The sequence below is a fragment of the Fundulus heteroclitus genome, unplaced genomic scaffold (assembly GCF_011125445.2).
Source record: "Fundulus heteroclitus isolate FHET01 unplaced genomic scaffold, MU-UCD_Fhet_4.1 scaffold_215, whole genome shotgun sequence".
NCBI lineage: Eukaryota > Metazoa > Chordata > Actinopteri > Cyprinodontiformes > Fundulidae > Fundulus > Fundulus heteroclitus.
The window spans coordinates 130,935-153,690 of NW_023396627.1; the positions used below are offsets into that span (position 1 = coordinate 130,935).

At 40.9% G+C, this 22,756-nt stretch overlaps 1 protein-coding gene across 4 annotated transcripts in view; it reads right to left on the reverse strand.

Moving 5' to 3' along the window:
* csnk1a1 (casein kinase 1, alpha 1) overlaps positions 1-22,756 on the reverse strand; it is a 121,100-nt gene that overhangs the window by 45,711 nt on the left and 52,633 nt on the right. For 3 of the 4 annotated variants that reach the window (XM_012856640.3, XM_012856638.3, XM_012856639.3), the window contains exons 5-6: positions 19,187-19,270; positions 995-1,134 (exon numbers count right to left, since the gene is read on the reverse strand). In XM_012856640.3, coding sequence (XP_012712094.1) covers positions 995-1,134; positions 19,187-19,270 — 224 coding nt within the window. The remainder of the gene's footprint in view (positions 1-994; positions 1,135-19,186; positions 19,271-22,756) is intronic. The other variant, XM_012856641.3, reaches the window with a different exon arrangement.

Genomic DNA, 22,756 nt, shown 5'->3' on the forward strand with positions numbered 1-22,756 from the left:
ACCCTCAAAGACAGGGGTGAGAATAAAATGACGCCATTCGCTCCGGGAGTGAGACCAAACGTGTCGTTTCTTGTAGAGTATGTAGACTCAAGAGTTTAAGGATTGAACTGGAATTTCTGCAATTGACTTCGGGTCTATTGATAAGACTGGATTAAATAGAATTTATATTTATATATAATTTGGGTCTGTTTGGAAAGAGTCTTGAGACTATTTAAATAAACTGAATAGAACTAATGGTTCAACGTGTTTTGCCTACAGATGTGGGGATGAGCAAGTCTTTGGCTAAAGCAGGGCATGCACTGTACGATATTTTCAATCTTTGTACTCAGATACGGAACAAGCTGCAGTGGCAATTCTACGAGTTGCTCCACCGTAGTTTGACTCCATGTCATACATACTGCCGCCATGCTTCTCTCCACTCCTCCTCAGATGAAAACATAGAACAATTCCCTTGTTTGCGCAGTGCGCAAGGTTGGGGAAAATCTGCTCTTAGAAACTTGTAGCTCTGCTTCCACAGCAGGATATGCTTACGATCACTCACGAGGGCTGACTGAATTTCAAACATGCTTGATTTTCATCCAACCCTACTATTCCTAATCAGGAGGTGGTCATGAGGGGCTAATTGCCCCTTGTTACCCTATGTATACCACACGATGCAGGACGCACGATGCTGCTGATACATGGCACAATCCAAAAAATTCCTGCACGACTGAAGAATCGGGCCAAAAGAGGCTAAAAAAATATCGCACAGTGCATGCCGATCTAAAATCTGATCAACCCTGTTTAACACATTTATCAAGTCATAGACTTTTAGAACTTCAGATAAGACTAGGTTGTTCTTTTTTCATTAAATTTTTAACTGTCAGCCACTGTCACACCCAAATTTCCCCACTGTAGGACAATAAAGGAATTTATCTTAAATGGGGGGGGGGGGGGGGGGGGGTGGTGGTTATAACAGCCTTAAAAGCCTATTAAGTACAAATTATTCACAAACCTCTGTTCAATACCCAGATGTGCATTGATGGAGGCATAGCGTGCAGTCCCCGTCAGGTTCTTGTCTTCTCTGTAGGGGATGTGTTGTCGTGTCCGATTGTCTCTGTACTTCTTTGCCAGACCAAAGTCAATAAGGAACAACTGAAGGAGAGAAATAGAACACATTTGGTCTTTAGTCACTGAGACCTCAAATTAGCAATAATCTAAAAGTTAACAAAATGTGAAAAATAAAATATATGAAATAAATAATTTTTATTTAGTCACCAAGTCATAATAAAACATATGTTTACATGCACAAAATTTCACGATATGATTAAAATGTATTCAGGTTAAATAATTGGATTGTACAGTTTATATGGACACACAATCAATCCAATCATAATATGCTTGTATATCCTTGACAAAGGAGCTTGTTTAGACTCATTAGGGCCCTGGTTGGCCTGGTTTTGGACTACAAAGAACGAATAAAGGCTGAAACACACCTAACCATCCGATCCGTCTGATCTGACGGAAAATTGTGTCATAGCAATTAGATCTAGTGGAAGGGAATGGGGCCAGGGAGCCCGGCTTGCAGTTTTCTGCAGCTGTGCTGCAAAAATATATGTATTATTACAGGCCTATGTTTTAAATTATCCACCATATGTTAAAATGCAGAAGTAAATATGGGTCCAACTTCCAGTTTCTGTGCGTCACTTCCGTTTCATCGCTTCCCTGGGCCAACTACCGTTTGTCTAAATTGGTAAATAATGTTGTGGCAACATTTCCAAAAATTACAGAGCAATCAAAGTGGCAGGTCAGTGCCACACCACTAAACTATTGTCTGTTCAATGCAATAACATAACAGCTGTTGCCTTGCTGTGATTAGAATACTAGTCAGTTTATATTAAAAAGATAGCAGCACTAAATTTTTGGAATTGAACTAATGCTACAAATATCAAAATTTTATTGGTAAAACGGTTGCCTACCTCATAATGAATTTTGAAACTGTACCAATTAGATGTGTAGTCTCAAAGCTCTTGATGCAAGTTTGTCACATTAAAATATAATTTAGCTTTAGATTGAAACGAAGTTTACTACCATTTTATTTTGGTGAGTATCAAAGAGCTGATGAAAACATTGGCTTTAAGGCATTCATGAAATAAAATTTAGCAGGCTTTATGAATAACGTTTTTATTTTTAACCAACTTATCTGGAAAAGCACCTTTTCCCTTGTTCAATAATGTTGCTTGGGTTAAGGTAAGGTCATTCAAACTTGGGTAAAGGTAATATTCTATTAGCACAACACATTTTGGTGAGCCACCAGAATTCTAATTCATACCAGTCTAATCTCAACTAAATGCATAATCTCTTTCGGATAAGTACATCATCAAGGTAAGTAGAAAAATATGGACAGTTTATGGTTGTCGCTAGTAACTGTCCATATTTTGGTATAAATATTGTCACACCAAGGACCATAATATCTTAAAAATATGTAATGGTTCTTTGTTAAAGGCGCAGTTTGCCCTGTCAAAAGGTCTGACTAGATTGTCCTGCACAGATGACCAACGCCACTGGAACTAAGGGACAGTGCAATTTAATTGTAATCACAATTTAAACAAATGACATGAAATAATAAATTTGATTAGTGAAATACTATATCTTCTTGTCAGTTAATGCATATAAAGATACACTTTAAAATGTTATATCTGGTTAAGACAACATCCACTAATCAAAATAACTAAATACAAATCACACTAGCAATAACAATGGATTGAAACATTAATACAATCAAGACACTGCAGGCTGTCAAATAACTATATACAAATGTTAAGATTCAGTGGAAATCAGGATCTTTTTGTATATGCAATACTTCTATGCTCTATCAGCCAGATTTGGATACAAAAAGATTTCCCAAGCTTTAAACATCCCAAAGAGCAGTGTGCAAGCAATAATATTGATTATAGAGTATCAGACCAGTGCAAATCTACGAAGACTCAGCCGTCTCTATAAACTTTCAGCTCATACAAGAAGACTGATCAGCGATGCAGCCAAGAGGCCTATGATCACTCTGGATGAACTGCAGAGATCTACAGCTGAGGTGGGAGACTCTGTCCATAGGACAACAATCAGTCGAATACTGCACAAATCACTTTATGGAAGAGTGGCAAGAAGAAAGCCATTAAACATATTGATAAAAAGTTTTGTTTAAAGTTTGCCACAAGCCATCTGGGAAACATACCAAACTGGGGGAAGAAGGTGCTCTGGTCAGATGAAACCAAAATCGAATGTCTTGGCAGCAATACAAAACGTTAAGTATGACATAAAAGCAACACAGCTCGTCACCCTGAACACACGATCCCCACTGTCAAACATGGTGGTGGCAGCATCATAGTTTGGGCCTGCTCTTCTTCAGCAGGGACAGGGAAGATGGTTAAAATTGATGGGAAGATGGAACCAATGGAAAGATGGAACCAAATACAGGACCATTCTGGAAGCAAACCTGTTGGAGTCTGCAAAAGACCTGAAACTAGGACGCAGATTTATCTTCCAACAAGACATTGATCCAGAACATAAAGCAAAATCTACAATGGAAGGGTTCAAAAATAAACATATCCAGGTGTTAGAATAGCCAAGTCAAAGTCCAGAACTGAATCCAATCGAAAATCTGTGGAAAGAACTGATAACTGCTGTTCACAAACGCTCTCCACCCAACCTCACTGAGCTCGAGCTGTTTTGTAAGAAGGAATGGGCAAAAATTTCAGTCTCTCGATGTGCAAAACTGAAAGAGACATACCAGGGTTTCCCGCAGCGCTATCTTGGCGAGGCAGCCGCCTCGCCAAACTCACGCTACCGCCTCGCCAAAATTCCCAAAAAAAAATAAAAAATAAAAAAATGTGACGTTACCACGTGGTTTGTTGTTGTTGCTTTCGCGCATGCGTAAATGGCAGGGAAAAAACACATGGATACCCCACGCTCCGTGAGTCGGTCCGCGGAAAACGTGTCCCCCCCCCCCCAAACTCACCGCCTCGCCTAAGCAAATTCCTGCGGGAAACACTGCATACCCCAAGCGACTTGTAGATGCAATTGCAGGAAAAAGTGGCGCTACAAAGTAATAACTCAAGGGGGCTGAATGATTTTGCATGCCTAATTTCAGTTTTGTATTTGTTAAAAAAAGTTTGCAATTTCCAATAAATTTCATTCCACTTCATGATTGTGTCCCATTGTTGTTGATTCTTTACAAAAAATTTGGTTTTATATCTTTATGTTTGAAGCCTGAAATGTGGCAAACGGTCGACAAATTCAAGGGGGTTGAATACATTAGCAAGGCACTGTACATCCTCATCAGACAACTGCCCTCCTTTATTAGTGAATGCTGGTACAACAAAGTTAACTCTTCTCTCAAACAGCAAATCTCTGATGGTAAAACCTGTCTGCCATCAATTTATCATCAGGACGAAGATACTCCAGAAACCCAGACTCTTGAGTGATAAACTTGTTGAGATACCTGCCACCATAAGCAGGAGAAATTAACATAAGCCCACAAGGGGCAAGAGCAACTAAATACTTAAGTATTGCTTGAATAACAATGGCGGTATGATTCCCCTCTAAAGTCAAGATTGTGCGGTTTCTGCAGGGTAGTTTCAGTGCAGTCAATGATGCAGGTGGTGTTGGGGAACTGCTCTCTGAAGCACTGAGGCATTGTCTCCCATAACAGCCAAGGAATGTAGATCCTCATGTTCTCATCCATTGCGTTGATCCAGTGGGAGAGGATGTGCTCACTAACCCCTGGGATACATCAAAACGTTCTGAAAGATCACCCTGGAGTAGATTTAACTTAACTTTCATCATGGTCATCAATATTTGATCCATTATGTGCATCTTAAAGTTTTCTTTATAGAACTGTTCCAAATATTTAACAATCAAAAAGGGCACTGAGAGACAGGCCTGTGTGCAATACAATACAGCTTGTGTCATTCTTCAGGATAGCATGGGCAAGAGGTTCTTCTCCACCACATTGTGTTCGTCTGTCACATAAATCCTTCTTTCTCCTAATATGTAGGTGTGATCCATTAGTGCCTGAACCTCCCACTGAGTGTGAGCATCTTTATGCATCGGTGACTGACTGTGGAGCGGTCTCAGCCTCCGCATCACTGTGACTTTCATCTGTCAAACACAAGACCACATAAGTCCACAATCAGTTTAGGGAACATAAAAACATATAAAAGACTATTTAATACTATGTTAACACCAAGCTAATAGCGCAACACCTGTATCAGCACTTCTAGCAAACACTCCTTCCAACTTTTATAAACGCACTGTGCTAGCATCTGGTGTGCCATTTGTAAAGTTACACAGTCAAAAGTTAATATTTTGGGATTTATAGCGTGTCAAGAGAAAAAAAATGGGGGTTAATTTTTCAACGTCACAATTACCATGTCATACATTTGCAAACTAAATATTTAATTACAAAACCAAATATTTACTTTTTAAACTATACATTAACTCATTAATTCAAACTAAATATTTAGCTCCAAATTACATATATTGTTTACAAACTAAATGTTTAGTTTGGAGCTAAATATTTAGCTGGCTAATCTAATATTTAACTTGGAACTGAGACATTAATAAATGTATGAATTACATCACAAAAATATGAAAAATGAACCCCCATTTTTATCTCTTGACAGGCCAGATAAAAATATTGCTGTAAATTTGTGTGTAGCTTTACAAACTGATGAGAATTATACAGATAAAATACAGAGAAAAACCTTTAAAAAACTGGTTTCATGTGAGAACGCATATAGTCATGGCCAAAAGTATTGAGAATGATTCAAATGTTAATATTTACAAAGTCTACTGCTTCAGTTTTTATAACGGCAATTTGCATATACTCCAGAAAGTTATAAAGAGTGATCAGTGTAACAGCAATTAATCGCAAAGTCAATATTTGCCTAGAAAAGGAACTTTATCCCCCAAAACACATTTCAACGTCATTGCAGCCATGCCTTAAAAGGACCAGCTAACATCGTTTCAGTGATTGCTCCATTAACACAGGTGTGGGTGGTGATGAGGACAGGGCTGGAGATCAATCTGTCATGATTAAGTAAGAATGACACCACTGGACACTTTAAAAAGAGGCTGGTGCTTGGCATCATTGTTTCTCTTCTGTGAACCATGGTTATCTCTAAAGAAACACGTGCAGTCATCATTGCACTGCACAAAAATGGCCTAACAGGAAAGAGAATCGCAGTTAGAAAGATAGCACCTCAGTCAACAATCTATAGCATCATCAAGAACTTCAAGGAGAGAGGTTCCATTGTTGCCAAAAAGGCTCCAGGGCGCCAAAGAAAGACCAGCATGCGCCAGGACTGTCGCTTAAAAAGTGTTTCAGCTGCGGGATCGGGGTACCAGCAGTGCAGAGCTTGCTCAGGAATGGCAGCAGGCAGGTGTGAGTGCATCTGCACGCACTGTTAGGCCTGGGCCTCGCTCCAAGAGGGCATTAAAGAAGCCACTTCTCTCCAGGAAAAACATTAGGGACAGACTGATATTCTGCAAAAGGCACAGGGAGTGGACTGCTGAGGACTGGGGTAAAGTCATTTTCTCTGATGAATCCCCTTTTCGATTGTTTGGGACATCTGGAATACAGCTTGTTCGAAGAAAACGAGGTGAGCGCTACCGCCAGTCTTGTCTCATGCCAACTGTAAAGCATCCAGAAACCATTCATGTGTGGGGTTGCTTCTCAGCCAAGGGAGTCGGCTCTCTCACAGTCTTACCTAAAAACACAGCCATGAATAAAGAATGGTACCATAATGTCCTCCGAGAGCAACTTCTCCCAACCGTCCAAGGGTAGTTTGGTGATGAACAATGCCTTTTCCAGCATGATGGAGCACCTTGCCATAAAGCAAAGGTGATATCCAACTGGCTGAGGGAACAAAACAGAGATTTTGGGTCCATGGCCTGGAAACTCCCCTGATCTTAATCCCATTGAAAACTTGTGGTCAATCATCAAGAGATGGGTGGAAAAACCAAAACCTAGGAATTTTGACAAAATGCAAGCATTGATTGTGCAAGAATGGACTGCTATCAGTCAGGATTTGGTCCAGAAGTTGATTGAGAGCGTGCCAGGGAGAATTGCAGAGGTCCTGAAGAAGAGGGGTCAACACTGCAAATATTGACTTGCTGCATTAACTCATTCTGTCATTAAAAGCTTGTGTTACTCATATGATTGCAATTGCATTTCTGTATGTATGTGATGACAACATCTGACATATACACATGAAAACCAGAGGGCAGCAGATCCTGTGAAAATATAATATTTGTGTCATTCTCAATGCTTTTGGCCATGACTGTACATTTTCAAGAAGAACACAAACTGAGAACTAGCGTTAACGTTGTCTTTTGTAGAAATTAAACATCCCTTAGCTTACCTGTAATTACTCTCCTCTTGACATGTCTCCTTGGAGTTTTTATTGGAACTTTGTAGCCCAGGCACTTTACTGGTATCGGGTGATCTTCTGTAGGTCTTTTGTTGACGAAATGAAAAGAACAAATATGTTCTCTTTGATGGCTTCTTCAAATTTAAAGCTTTTAACCACAGCTGAAAAGATTCTTTATTCTTCAGTGGGGGGTGCAGGTCATAGGGTGCCTCGCATCCACATTCAACTCTTGTACGCGGTTGATAAACAAAATGCTCCTGCTCCAAGTAAACCTCTCTCTTATACCACTTATGACAACCTTTTAACTGCACAAATGATTCTGGTCTTCCTCAAAGCCATAATGACGAGTTTGGTACAAAGTCTTGCTGTATTAGCTGCTACACTGAAGTTTTGGGTTAACTAATCAGTCACAGGAACTTCTTGACCGGAAGCCTCGTACAAAAAACGTTAACTCACTGTTCATATTTCAGTTGAAAATAAGGTGAATAGGGCTTATACTATTGCAAAAAATAGACTTCAAAACAGGCTAAAGTTGGAAAAGGTTACGGATTATGAGATAGCAGAGGCTGTGGCTGCGAAAGACAGTTACCAGGGAAACAAACCCAAGGACATGTGGCATTCATAAACAAATGGACCGTTATCTTCCCTAGAGCCAAGCTCTTCCAGTCTAATGCTGATGTGGATACCGGAAGACAACATGGGGTAATCGACCAATCCTGAGCAGCCTTTGCTTATCCATATAAGCTCACATGGCTGCATGCTAGACATTCGAGCGTTCGGAAATGTACCCGTCTAGCATAGTTTTTGTGTGCGAGTCCAGTACCGAAGCTATAAACATTCCTCTACCTTTTAGATTACATATGATAATGTATAGTACCAAGAGTCTTTAGTACTACAGAAGTCTACAATAGTGAACACCACATTATTCAGGAAGAGAACTTTGAGGTGACCGCAACTGGACGCAGCCAATTTTTAAAAGTCAACCATCTCACTGTAATCAAACACACATCCCCATCTCACCGTTTTACTCTCTCTCTCTCTCTCGCACACACACACACACACACACACACACGATCACTGTGAGAAACAATTCGACTCTGCGAAAACAAGTTGATGACCATCAAGAAAACAACCACACGCCAGCAAGAAAACCATCAAAAATGCATATATTTAGCTGGTATTTATACACAGCAGGACTTTTACAGCGCATAATTTTTTTTTTGCAGAGGATGGGGTTGAGCCTTGCTCTTGTTGCGCAGCGCATAACCAGAAAAAGGCATTCTGTCGAGAAAAAAAGCCAAGCCAAAAAAGTAACTTCATGTTCAAAAACCACCCCAAGAAAATGCAACCGCTGACTCACAAAAAATGCTAATGACTTTAGAGAAAAACAAGCCCAAAGTTGCTCATAATAAGCAGACTATGCAACACTGAAGCTCACATGAACAGGCCTCATGGATCATATGATATTTTCAGTCCGCTGTGAAAAAGTCAAATAATATATATCCTACCTGCAAAGATGCTGGTATCAGGTCTGGACTTTCAAGTGTTGGCTCCTTACCGACGAAATGGAGAGAGAGCATAGGTGTCTTTGGTCAAGATTCCACAGTAAAGTCCTCTTGGTTATACGCTCGTATCCAACCCTGACATTTCTCGCCAATCCTTCGGCATTTTGGAAAATGAATGGAAAGAAACCTCCCTTCATATGGTCACGATCATCAGATCACAAGTCCCTCTGGCAGATACCAATGTAGAGGTGTTTTGTTGTTGCCATAATATAGTAATAGTAATATACACATATACATGTTGAGACAATATTCAGAACAGGTCTGTTCACTAACTCATACAAGTAAACAATTCAAGCGTTACCACTCTACGTTTCTACGACCACAAGATGGCCTTGAGGCATGAATCTAAATTTAGTAATTTGACGCATTTGAGGAATGGCCTATTTGATGGGAAATCCATGAGTCAGACAGGAAGACAGACACATATCCACTTTGGGGAAAATACTAAATAAAATCTCAGAACCACAAAGTAAACAGTAGACAATTTTGGGCCAGATTTACCCCCATTTACACAGCTCAGTAAATAATCTAGAAAACATTTCCATTAACTGTGTGCTTAACAGACCTCAAAAGTACAATAAACAGATAAAGTCAAACAGCAATCTTCTATGAGCTTATTCGAGCAGCGACTGCAGTTTTAGGTTTACTGCCAGGCTTGTTTATGCTGGCGGAATTTGTGGTTCACACTCTTGCGTGAATACTTGATGTCACAAGTCCGGTAGTCTGTAAAGGGAGCCTCTATGCAAGCCAGTCAGTAAAGAAAAAACCTGTACGGACCTGTCCGTCGGATCGGATGGTTTGGTGTGTTTTAGCCTTGAAGTATCCTCACAGAAAAGTTTGAATCCGCCTTAAGCTGGAGGAGCTGTATGCCACTGTATGAGTGGTGTAGTAATGGTGCAACCGAAGTAAAGAAGGTCACACTATGCATTGTGCATGAAAGCATTGAAAAAGAACAAGCAGACAATGGTAAAAACTATGACTGGCGGAGTTAGAAAAGGGGCGTTTATATGAACCGACGAGGGGGTGGAACAACTTCTCCATTCTACACTCAACTACAAGTCCAGGAAAGCACAAGACAATTTGACTGGTAGTCCTCCCAGTCAAAATATAGCAATATTTTGATGCCAGTTCTGGAACAGTTTCCGCTAAAACAAAGCCCCAGGGGCCTCATGTACAAAAGAGTACACCCAGGGTTTCCCGCAGCGCTATCTCACGCTACCGCCTCGCCAACATTCCAAAAAAAAACAACAAAAAAAACAAAAAAACAAATGTGACGTTAACACGCGGTTTGTTGTTGCTTTCGCGCGTGCGTGAATGGCAGGGAGAAAACACATGGATACCCCCCGCTCCGCGAGTCGGTCCGCGGAAAACGTGTCGTCCCCCCCCCCCCAAACTCACCGCCTCGCCTAAGCAAATTCCTGCGGGAAACACTGAGTACACCGCTTTCATAGTTTCTATATTCTGCAAAAGGCAGTGCCTTGAAAAAAGCAGCAAGGCCTCAGTGACCTGTCTACCCATGTTTGTCTCTCTTGGGTTGGACTGAAACGTAATTTCCCCCATGGGGGACAATAAAACAATTCAATTCAAAAGCTTCTTGAGTGCCATCACTAAACTTATTAAAGAAACTGGCTTAAAATTAAGTTTATCTTATCTAACCCATTGTGTGTCAATCAGATCCAAATGGTGCTGTCCAGTGGCTGCATTAGGCTGATCGTCGTAATGTACACCAAATTATTGTAATGATGTGAATGATACTAATGTCTACTTTGATTAGCAAGTCAGCACTCGCACATGGAGCCTGCTTTTATTCCATTCCAAACTTAACTATTATGACACAGTTAGGCCAGAAGAGCTATGTGCTGCAAAGGCCTATTGTAATCATATGGGTTATTATTCCATTGCCTCTGAAAACAGCATTTTGGAGGCCTAAACACGCATGAAAACTCAAACTTCATCAAAAGCTGTCCCCGAGTGAAATCACAAGATTCTAATGTATTTGAAAACAGCCATGGACAAACTGCTACAGCGCCACCTACAGTGAGCTGGGCCAAAGCTGAAGTTGCAGAGATTTGAAATTTGGTATATAGGTAGATCACTCAAAATCATCAAAAAAAAGTATCTTGGGGGTATGCCCTAAAACCAACAGGAAGTCAGCCATTTTATGGCGGTTTTTGACGTTTAGGCCTCTCAAACTTTAACAAACTCCTAGGGATTTTGAGCTATCATATGCAGTTAAGGCATGGGTGATTCAAAGTTATCAAAATGGTGGGGGTATAACAATGTCTAGGGGGCGTGACCATGGTGCAAACTTTACCTACTCGCCAAAACATTCTCACATAGAAAGGTTGAACTGAACAAAAGTTGGTACGAATGATGCCTCAGGTGCCCGATGAGAGGGCTCATATTTCTCCTATTTCAGCTTCCCCTCATTGGCTGTTAAACCAATAATTAAAGATTTTAATAATTAAGCTCCATCATATATCAGAGATCTGATAGCTCGATATGTTCCTAAAGCTGGGCATACACTGTACGTTTTTTTTGTGCCCTTTTTGGGCCGATTTTACAGTAGTGCGAGAATTTCTTTGGATCGGGCCGAGTTTCAGCTGCATCATGTGGTATACAGGGGGTAATGAGGGGCGATTAGCCTCTCACGACCACCTCCCGATCAGGAATTGTATGGTTGGATGAAAATCAAACATGTTTGAAATTTAGTCAGCCTTCGCGAGGTCAACTCGTAGAATTGCCAGGGCAGCGCGTTTCGTTCCGGTGAGCCTCATATTTAACAGTGAGCATCGACATTTCTGTCTTTTTCTTCTTCTACTGTTTACATCTGGCTTCCGAATAGATGACTCAGAGCTCTCTCTGCTTTGAGGTGATAAAAATTATGGTTAAAAAAAAAGAAAAGAAAATTATGGTTGTGATCATATTTAAAAAAATCTGCACACCCAAATCGATTTTACAATATTTATAAATTGTATTAAATATTTTGGTCCAAGGTTGAATAATTTTTGGTTCACGTGTGACGTCAGCGCTACATCCGGGTCCCGCGGGTAGGCAAAAAACAGTACTGTTCTCGTCTATTACATGACAAAATGGGTGTACTTTTAGTTAGTTTATTTTTGGAATCTAAACAATGCCTACGACTTGTTGTGCTCCCGGTTGCACACAGAGGCATTCCAAATCGTTGGATGTACGTTTCTGTCGTTTACCGAAGGAGGAAGGACGAAGAAAGAAATGGATATTTCCAATGAAAAGAGCGCAGGCAGACACTCCCAATGGACTGGGGGAGCAATCATACTTCGACAGAATTTGCAGTCTACACTTCATCTCCAGTAAATACAACTTAATTCTGCACTAGTCATTGTTCTACTTAAATAGCGGCGGAGGGGAGGTGGCGATCGCTACACGGGCCGGAGAAGCGGAGTCAATGCGCAGCAGGTGCTGTCTGGAGCAGCAGACAGCGGCTGCTGCTCCAGACAGCGGCTGCATTATGCCCCCGTTCACGCGCGCTAGTACGTCTGTGTTTACGCTGCAATGTCGCCGACACCCCCACCCATTTTAACAAGACAAAAACACCAAAATAATCCTTTGTATATGTCGCGGTATGGAACACTTGGCCAGCATTTCACAGACTCGTTCCGTCCCTTCAGGCTTTTGCTGTGTGGATCTGGCAATCTGATACCATCAACCATCAACTTACTCTTAAAACAATCTTGTGATACGTTATCTAAAGAAAAAGAAAATAGGTGGAGAACTCGTCAGCGACACACTATCAACTGTAGTTAAAGTTGTAAACTTCATCAAAGCTCGCCCTTCTAATAAAATACTTTTTGCCCAGCTGTGCGAGGACGAAGCGCATCAAACACTGTTGCTACACACCGAGGTGAGGTGGTTGTCACGTGGACTCGTGCTTGTGCGTTTTATTGAGCTACAAGAAAAAATAAAAGAATTCATCCAAGATCAAAATCGGCTACTCTTTGAACAACTGACTGACGCGTTTTGGATCAAAGCGGCTTATCTGGCAGACACATTCACTTTGTTCAATGAAACAAACAAGCGGATGCAGGGGCCAGAATCGAACATCATGCTATGCAAAAACGCCCTGGACGCTTTTGTGCGCAAACTGGAATACAGAGTCTCTAAAATGTCAAAGGGGGACTTGCAGCATTTCCCGCTGCTGCTGAAACAGTCTGGTGGCGCCGTGCGTGCGTCTTTGCGCACAGAGTTTACGCGGCACATGAACCTTCTCCACGATGAGATTCAGAGCCGCTTTGCCGACATGGACCAGTATTTATCCAGAGAATCGTGGGTGTTGGACCCCTACGTTTTCACCCCGAAGGACGTAGAATACATCGGCTGTGAAGATGAGCTTTGTGACCTTCAAGCTGATTCCATGTCCAAAAGATATTTCCAGGAAAACGGATTTAAAAAGTTCTGGATTGCCAAAGGACACGCTGTCGCTCCCACACTGGCCAAACACGCAACAACCAGGGTTATTCTCCCATTTAGCACTACATACCTGTCTGAAGCAGCTTTCAGCGCACTATTAACAATAAAAACTAAAGTCAGAAACAGACTCGATGTTCACCAGGACTTTAGACTGGCTATCACAACAATCAAACCTGACATCGCATCCCTGGTCAAAAATATGCAAGCTCAAGGTACCCATTAGTAACTGAACAAATAAGTAGTATAAGTAAAAAAAAGTTGTAAGTTTAGTACTTGTTTCTGAAACTGCTGTATAATTTTATTTTTTAAGCCAGTAGTTGAGTGTGTATAATCACATGGGACTGTTTCTTTTAGTTTTTACTTTATGCATGTTTGTAAATTAGAACTGGAAAATATATTGAAAATGTGGACATGCTGCTGAAAGTTAAGCTTAGGTTTGAAGTTTATATGTTAGCTCTCTTTTTTGGAGTTTGTAGTTAATTTCTGTGCACTGTACACCCATTGACATACAAAATACATTATTAGTCAAAAATAAGAATAAAATGACATAGCTGCCATTTATTCTTTATTTTTCAAATAAATAAATGTTAATTACAAATCACTTTAGTCTTTTGATACGTTTTGCGGGCCTGTGTAAGGCTTGGGGGGGGCTTGTCTTGGACTTCAGCAGGGGGGGCTTCAAGAAATAAAGGTTGGGAACCACTGTCCTAGAGGATAGATCGGCTGAGTTACTGCTACCCTACCCTAACAACTTCATCTTATAGATGATACAGCTGGGCCCGTTTCTCAGTCTAACCCTTTTTCTCCTAGAAACAGCAATTGGTTGAGCTTTAACTGCAACTAATTGTATTTCAACTGTGTTTCTTTCCTAGACACAGCCACATATGGAGCTAGTGTGCCATTACCCTCTATAACATAGAAAATATTCCTGGATCAGTGCTTCCGTGTTATTTTTGTGTGTCTGCTTTGTCTTCTCACACCCCATGTCAGTTGTGGCAGATGGCCGTTCACACTGAGCCTGCTGGAGGTTGCTTCCTATTAAAGGGGAATTTCCTATCCACAGTCGCTACAAACATACTCTGTATGAGTATGATTGCTGCAAAGTCAACGACAAAATGCAGGCGAATGTCCATTTTGACTATATGCTCTTTCAGGAGGAGTGAATGACATGTTTCTTTTATGTATTAATTTTTCTTATAATGGTTTATAGAAGGGTTTTTAGTATTTTTTTTTTTTTTATTGTGATTGTAATGTAAGATTTTTTTCTTTTATGCAGTTTTTATGTGTGAATGTAATATGACAGCTATGAGTCTGTACCCAAGACAAATTTCTTTTGGGACAATAAGGTTCATCTAATCTAATGCTGCAAGTCAATGACTTGATGAAATCTGTGTTCTCATTAGGAGCATGCCTCAACATCATCAGGCATGCATACAAGGGTGGGGCATAAAAACTACTTAGTACAAATTTGAGTTGCTGCAATGACATTTCGGCAAACTGGACTAGTTTGCTGCATCAGTTTTTCAGTTTCACCCCGTCATATACTTCACATTAAGTCTTGAACATTTTAATTCTCATTAAATGTTGTGGCATACTTTTGTTTCTAACGTATTACCCATTCCACATGATTATGAATATCCAAGAGCAGTCTTTCTCCCAACTGAGATCTGATGTGCTTTCAAAGTTGTCATTTAATTTTTATTTTTGTAGAAGTTTAGAATGGAGGGATGCGAATAATAGCTCCAGAAATTACAGTTGGTATTTGTGTTGGTTATTTTAAACTTTCTTCACCAGCTGATTTTTTGTCAGTTTTTTGTCAGCCACCATTGTGCTGTAATCAAGCTTTGAGCACCACCACCGCTACCTTATGTCATAAAAAAACCCAGTTTTTCTGGTTTTCATGTGGATAAATATCATAAATTTTGGCCTGTATTTGTTTAATTTTATCTTTTATAGTAGAGTTGCTATAACTACAATCCAATAGTTGTAAGTTATGTAAATTTCCTTTTAATTCTGCTAGTTTTTGTCCATTTAATTTCTTCATGTACAGTCATTGAAATAATTTTCCCTCACATTAAAGCTTTTAGAACGTCCCATATCAAAATTTGTGAGACCTCATCAGTATCATTTACTTGAATAAATTGTTGAATTTCTTTTAATTTTGGTTTGTTTAGTAAGTTTGTTTAGTAACTTCCATAGCCCTTTCCTGACCTTCTTATCTAAAGACACTGACTGAGTCACTACTAAACATGAAAAAAAATCTATTCTAGAATAGACATTGTGTGGGAGGAGTAGTGTGTATAATCCTTCCTTTTTGGGTATAAGCCCTTCCAAACATCAATAATTTCCTATTCTTTCGTCAAGGAATTTACTTTTTTAATTCATGAGTTTTCCCTGATAAAACCCTTTGATATCTAATTTAGTAAGTCTATTGTTGAAATCACCTCCACATACTGCAACTCCCTGTGAGTCAACCATTAAATCAAAGATTTGTCTGTACAACGACTAGTCACTTCCCGGTGGTATGTAAGCGTGGTATGAAACTAACACTTGCCAGTTGCGCCAGTCGCCAAATGCGAGTAAATTTCCCGTTTGGCGAGTGAATTTCAGACGGCTAGCTGCCACATGGCGAGTAAATGTTTGTACCAAATAAATTAAAAATAACAAAAATAACAAAACCCATCTGCGCTGCGGATGATCCGTTCACTGCTCTGTCTATACAGAGCTCAGTCTAAACTCTGCGTTCTGCGGAGCAGGAGGCATGGGGGGAGAGAGGCTCCCAGATAACGTCTTCATTCAGAACCAGTCATGCTGCACGCAGGATGAGAAAACAGATCTGCTAACCAGATACAGTCTAAAACGCCAATTAGTCTGTTTATAATTTTCGTTCTTATTTATTCAGCATTTTTTTTAACTACGTGCGCTGTGTTCCTGTGCTTCACCGCTCTTACTGCGCCCCCCGCCCTCTCGGAGCCAGGTGCTTTTATCAGTGGCCAGCCTTCAAAACGTGAATCACTATGTTTAATGTCCTTCCACTCGTACCAAACTATCCAAAATGATATGAATAGGAGAGTCAGTAGCTGTGTTTCATGCTCTTTTGTTTTTAACGACACAGAAACAGCGGTGCTTCGGTGGGCATGGTTCCAGGTGCGCAAAATTACGTTACATGTAATATAGGTGCACACTTTTAAGGGTCATTTTAAGGAATTGTAACATCAGGGGCTTTAGCTTAGATCCATTTTTCATTCTCTCCCCTCTAAAAGGAGCCCTACAGTCTTAATTTATGCATTTTCCCCACCGTTTGTCCCTGGCGTGCAGCGCACCAATGAGGGTAAAATCCAGCAGCTGGATCATGCGTAAAGACGCAGCATGAACCCCTGTGTGCTTTAAGTGTTGCAGCTAAGGGAAAAATGTTAGACCGCTTGATGAAGCTCTGCCTCATTCACAAATGAGACCAACATGGATAGAATAATGATAATCTGTATTGTTTTTATTGCCTGGATGTGAAGCTGATAATTCATATTGTGCCTTTTATAACAAACATATATAAATTATATTTTATATTTTCCTATCAAAAGGTAGGAAACAAAGATTTCTCGTCCAGGGTCCAGTTAGCCACGCCCCCCTACCTTAAACCTTCCCTCTGCATCAATTTCCTCTGACAAGTGATCATAGTTAACTGACCTCGAAATAATATGGCAACACCCCTTCCGTGCCCTGTTTTGAAAGAAGAGGAGAAAGCATATTCATATCCATCTTTTTAATTTTTCATGCTCTGATTGAATCAAGAGTTTCTCAGAGAAACGCCACCTGTGCCCTCTCATGTTTCAATTTAGCTAAAATGTTGCTCTTCTTAATAGGATTGACTCAGTTTACATTAAAAGGAAACTATTTCAAGTGGACCTCCTTGCATAATCAAATGTTGTTGCTTTCTCCTCTCTTCCTGCAGATACTACCTCCACCCCCTGAAAAAAGCAGAACTGAACAATTAAATGCCACCAACTAAGTAGAAAAACAAACAAAGAACAGTACTTTCCCTCCTAACTTCCAACCCAAGGGTCTTCCTATTGACCGATTTGAGGGAAACCTCCCTTCCACGTGGAATCAGAGGGCCCTCCCTATGAGGACAGTCATGTCAGCAGTCCACTCCCCCTCTTCTGTCCCAGAACTAGACCAGTGTTCATAAAACTCATTTTAACTGGCTAATTTCTTTTTAGATTTTAAACTCTTAGGCAACATTTAACTTAATGTCAAACCTTATAAACTAATTGTTCGCTGGTATGCGCCTGAAGGCTTGTAGTTTGTCTTTGAAGCTAGGAGTCTTCCCGGTTTTGTCGTTCCGCCTGGTCCACGATGCACACCACGCTCTTCACTGCACACTCTCCCACAAGGATGGCAGTTGCTGGATCACCCTCACTGACATGCCCCTTCGCGCCAAATCCGCCGTTGCGTCATCCACTGTCTCGTACATCGTCTGTCCTCATATTGCACTCTCAGACGGGCTGGATAAAGGTTCTGGAAGCGCATCTTGTTTGCCTTCAGAACACGTCTTGCTTCCGCGTACTCTTTTCGCTTCTCTCACACCACTGGAGTATAGTTGTGGCCGATGCTTATTTTGTGGAAAGCCAAATCAAAACCTTTTTTTTGCCATGCCAAATGGATCACTTCTTTCATTCTGAAGCTCAGGAATTTAATAATGATGGCTCTTGGCTTAGCGTTTGGAGGAGGAGGTGGGCAGAGTGCCATGTGTGCTCTATCTGCATGTCCATCGTTGCTGGGATGCCGAGATTTTCTTTGAGGATTTTTTTCAGGAATGTAATCATCTCTGGGATTTTTCTCCATCCCTTCTGGAACACCATAAATTCTTACGTTTCCTCTCCTCGATTAAGATTCATATTCGGTTAGCTTGTCCTGTAGACACTCTTGCATCCCCAGAAAACCAGTTAGCACCTCCTCCATTGCTTATAGTTTGTCCTCTTTTTCCCCAATTGTTTTTTTCCGCTTCACCAACTCTTGAGCGCGTCTTTGCTATGTCCCGCTTAATCGCTTGTCTGTATTTCCGTAGTTCGTTCAGTATTCTCGTGTTGGCAACCTCTTCTTCCACCTTGTTAGCTTCGGGTGCTGTAGCATTCAGGGTAACTAGGCTAATGCTAACTGCATTATCGTCTTGCTGCGAAACATCGGCTTCTTTCAGTGTTGTCTGAGTTGTCTGCCTTTTTTGTTTCAAAGCCATCTTTTCCACTTCTGAAAGCACTGAAATTTTTTTTTCTTTTGATATTTGACTTTTCTGAATGATTGAATAAGCGCTATATAAGTTCAGTCCATTTACCATTTTACCATTTTCTGGGGTATATTACTCGTCTTGGTCGGTGGACCACGAACTAGGCTGCTATCCCCTAGTGCCCCGAAAGCATCCCCCAAATCAATATTTTTTTTATGTGAAAATAATTTTAGCACTCTTGAGAATTACACAATTATGCATTCCACGCAAATTATGAGAGCAAAATGAATTGTACTTTACTTAAACACAAGAAGCCAACTCTGAAATGACTACAGAAACTGGGAACCATCATAATTACAAATGACGAGTCTAATGGGAATACCCAATCTTCTCACACAGCAAAAAAGATGACAAAATACATGTATCCAGTATTATGCCAGGGTATGATGGAAGCTTGTAGACTGATGCAATTTAAACCAACATACATTAGCAAAGCAACAAATGCTGTTGTGAGGCAGCGGGTGTTGTGGTAAATGTCACACCTGGTTTAATCCTGAGAAAGATGGGTCCTGAGAAGAGCTAACAGCCAAGCTTCTTTTCCTCTTCCCCACTGACGAGTCTAAACACTAGGGCAGACAGTAGAGGGGCAGGGGTCAAAATTAAAAAGCCTCTTTCCACCTTTGGTCAAAATTAACATGAGCACAACAGGCAAATCTGTCATACCCACATGGTTTTCTTCGTTACGTGCAACAGGCATTATTCTGTGCAAGTAGTATGAGCATGGACTTCTGTATATAAAAGGTGCCAAAGACGACAAGAATCCTACATAAATATATGGTACTCGAGATTTGATCTTTTAGGCCATCAATTAGGAACAAAACCAAACAAACTGATATTGTTTTCTGAAGGAAAACTTTAAAGGGTTGGTCTTTAACTTGTCTCATGACATTTTTGGCAAAGTGAGGGAAACTAAACAAAACATGTAAACTTTCTTTTTTATAGTACCTTGAGAGGACGTGTTGTAGACAAGCACTATATGAACTGAATTTGGATTTAGGTAAATAGAAAATTGACCACTGGAATTAAGCCAATTTTCCATGTGGTGGCAGACCAAGAAATTTAGTGCTCATCTGTGTTGAAGGAGTTAATGTATTTCCCAATGGGAAAGTCCACATAAATATTGAAGGCTCCTAATACAGCAAAGACGTCGAAATTTGTGTACTCTGTTCTTTTGCACTCTGTGGATTAGAGGTTGGAATCCAAATTATTATTGTAGAGTCCGGTACATGAAACATCAAAAGTTCAACATTTTGTGCTCCTCATTTCAGAAAGTGATAATATCATGTAGCTTTACTACATAAAAAGTGAAATATTTCAAGCATTTATTTCAGTGTTTCCCGCAGCACTATCTTGGCGAGGCGGCCGCCTAGGCAAACTCACGCTACCGCCTCAACAACATTCACAAAAAAAAAAAAAACTAACTCGATATGCTTCCATGTTTATTTGACGTTAACACGCGTTTTTTTGTTGTTGCTTTCTCGCGTGCATATAGTGAATGGCAGGGAAAATACAGGCAAAAATACATGGATACTTTGAAGCGAGAAGCAGGTCGACTTCACCGTCGGTGTCTGCATCGACCCCCCCCAAAACTTGTTCCGGCCGACAATTCACCGCCTCGCCTAAGCAACTTCCTGCGGGAAACACTGTATTTCATTCATAGAATGTTGAGTGCAAGGAAAAATGTGGTAGCATAAGGTGCACACGCAACAGGGACTTGGAGGAGCTTTAAAAGGAGTGGACTGAGACTGGAGCCAGTGCATCAAGAGTCACTATGCACAGACGGATCTTTCACCTGGGCTACAAATTTCGTATTCCTCCTGTCATGCCGTTTCCAAACCAGAGACAGCGGCAGAAACATCTTACCTGGGCTAAACAGTCAAGGAATTGGACTGTAGCTCTGTAAATTCAAGTCCTCTTTTCAGATAAAAGAGTTTGAATTTTATTTGGAAATTAAGGTCCTAGTGTAGCGCAAGATTTCTCAACGGGGGCAGTACAGGCCCCTGAGGGGATTTAGAGGACGACAGCAGACATTGAAAGTAATATTTACCAAACGGTTGCTGCGATTATTTTGGTGGGTGTTTCATTGAAGGTAGAGTTTGCACCAAAGATGCACAGCAATACCAGTTTAAACTTGAGAAAAACTGTGGTCCATAGCATTAAAATGTGCTTGGCATTGCATCTGTATCTTTCGTAACTTGTTTTTTCTTTAGTATTTGTCAGCTTCTTAAGGCACAGCTCCGTCCTGCCTTCGGGAGAAAGGGACATCAGAGTATCATCTATAAAGTTTCACCCTCATGGCATTTACTGCTAACCTTGCCTGCAAGCAGTATTCTTGCAGTATTTGTGCGTTCAGAAACACACGAAAATCCATCTTGTCCTGCTTCTGTCTTAAATAATTAGGCCTAAATCAATAATGTATCAGGCCAATCACATTGCAGTATTATGTTTTAACATACAGTGGTAACGAAAGCAACAGCTGCTGCGCCAACAGCTGTACCATGTACTATCACATCTGTTTTGTCCAAATCCACAATTTCTTCTTTGAAACAAGAACAGCAAGAAATGCCCAATGTAAAGTTGCGGTTTCTCATGGCATCTGCTGCTTACAACATTTTCATTTGATATTGTAATTGGCTAAAACCAATGTTTGGTATGCGGGCACTAGGTGCTACTCTGCCCAATCAGCTTGGAAAGTTTTGCTGACTGTCATTCTTTGCCTGAATGGATTCAATAGCCCCATTTACACTACCCTTGTTAAACCGATCCGAGCCGAGACCAGTCCGAGCTTGGATCAGTTAACCAAGTCGAGCCTCGTTCTGATGACCGTTTACACACCACGCTATCCCGGTTCCTTGGTTGCTCCTCGCCTCCTAGTGACGATCTGTGGTACTACTGTTCTCTGGGATTGAAGGCGGGACAAAGCAAATCAAAATGGCGCCGCCCATAACATTCAGGATGTTATGGTTGGACAGAGTCGGCTTTTGGGACGTGGATAAGACAAACGAGCGTCTAATAAGGATTTACAGACACAGGAAGCAACGACAGACGCTGAGGTTCATCACACTGCTAAGCAGAATCATCTCTGGAAACCGTGTGGCATGGTAAGGAAGCTAGTATTTTTATGAATGTCTGAATGGAGTGTGAATCGGGACGTGCAGCCAGACACACAGGAAAAACCGCGGACAGTCAGCTGACTGTAAGGGGATGACGGTGGCTGCTCATGCGCTCTACGTTATAAGATAACCGGGACAGAAAAAAAACAGGCCGAGACCACACATGGAACTGGTCTGCATTTACTGCGGTCCGGTTGTGTCTAGCTTGGTTCAGTTCAGTCTGCTTATCGTTTACACTGAAGAGTTATCTCAGTTACCGAGCTTGGACTGGTCTCGGCTTGGTTAAAAAAGGGTAGTGTAAACGGGGTAAATGGGAGCAGTCCCCGCTTGATTACGTGCAGAACGGAGAGTGCTACACACCGTTAATCTGTTTTACCAGGTATATTTACTGCATTAAACTCTGGAAGATTAACACTCTAGTGGCATTACCCATGGAAGAATTTTCTTCTTTTAAAGAGGTTCATTTCTCTAAGGGCTATGCAGTGAGTGCATTGTTTTTGCAGCGGTTACACATTTAAAAGAGGGGCATTCCATTGTCAGACTTGCCCCAAAAGCGTCCAGCATCCAGACGCACACTAAAACGCTTTTCAATCCAAGTTGCTCTGTTTACATGACTGTAATTGAGCATTACCAACGTATATGACCACAAACGTAAAAGAAAAGTCAAACCATACACCTATGGACTGACCAGTGGATCACAGCCCGGAGGCCATGTGGATTGGGCGTGACATGGGAATGCATCTCGTTTTGAGCATCTTTCTCAGTGGTTTACTTCTTGGAGACAAAACAATGACGACACCAATAAAACGGGTATTTGTTCGGCCAAGGTTACAGCAAAGGTGTGTCTCATTTATCTTTTTCTGCAATTGAAACCCTTAATGCCCTCCCGGTGAAAGTGTCAATTTCACATGTTTGTCATACATGAGATACAAAGATTGA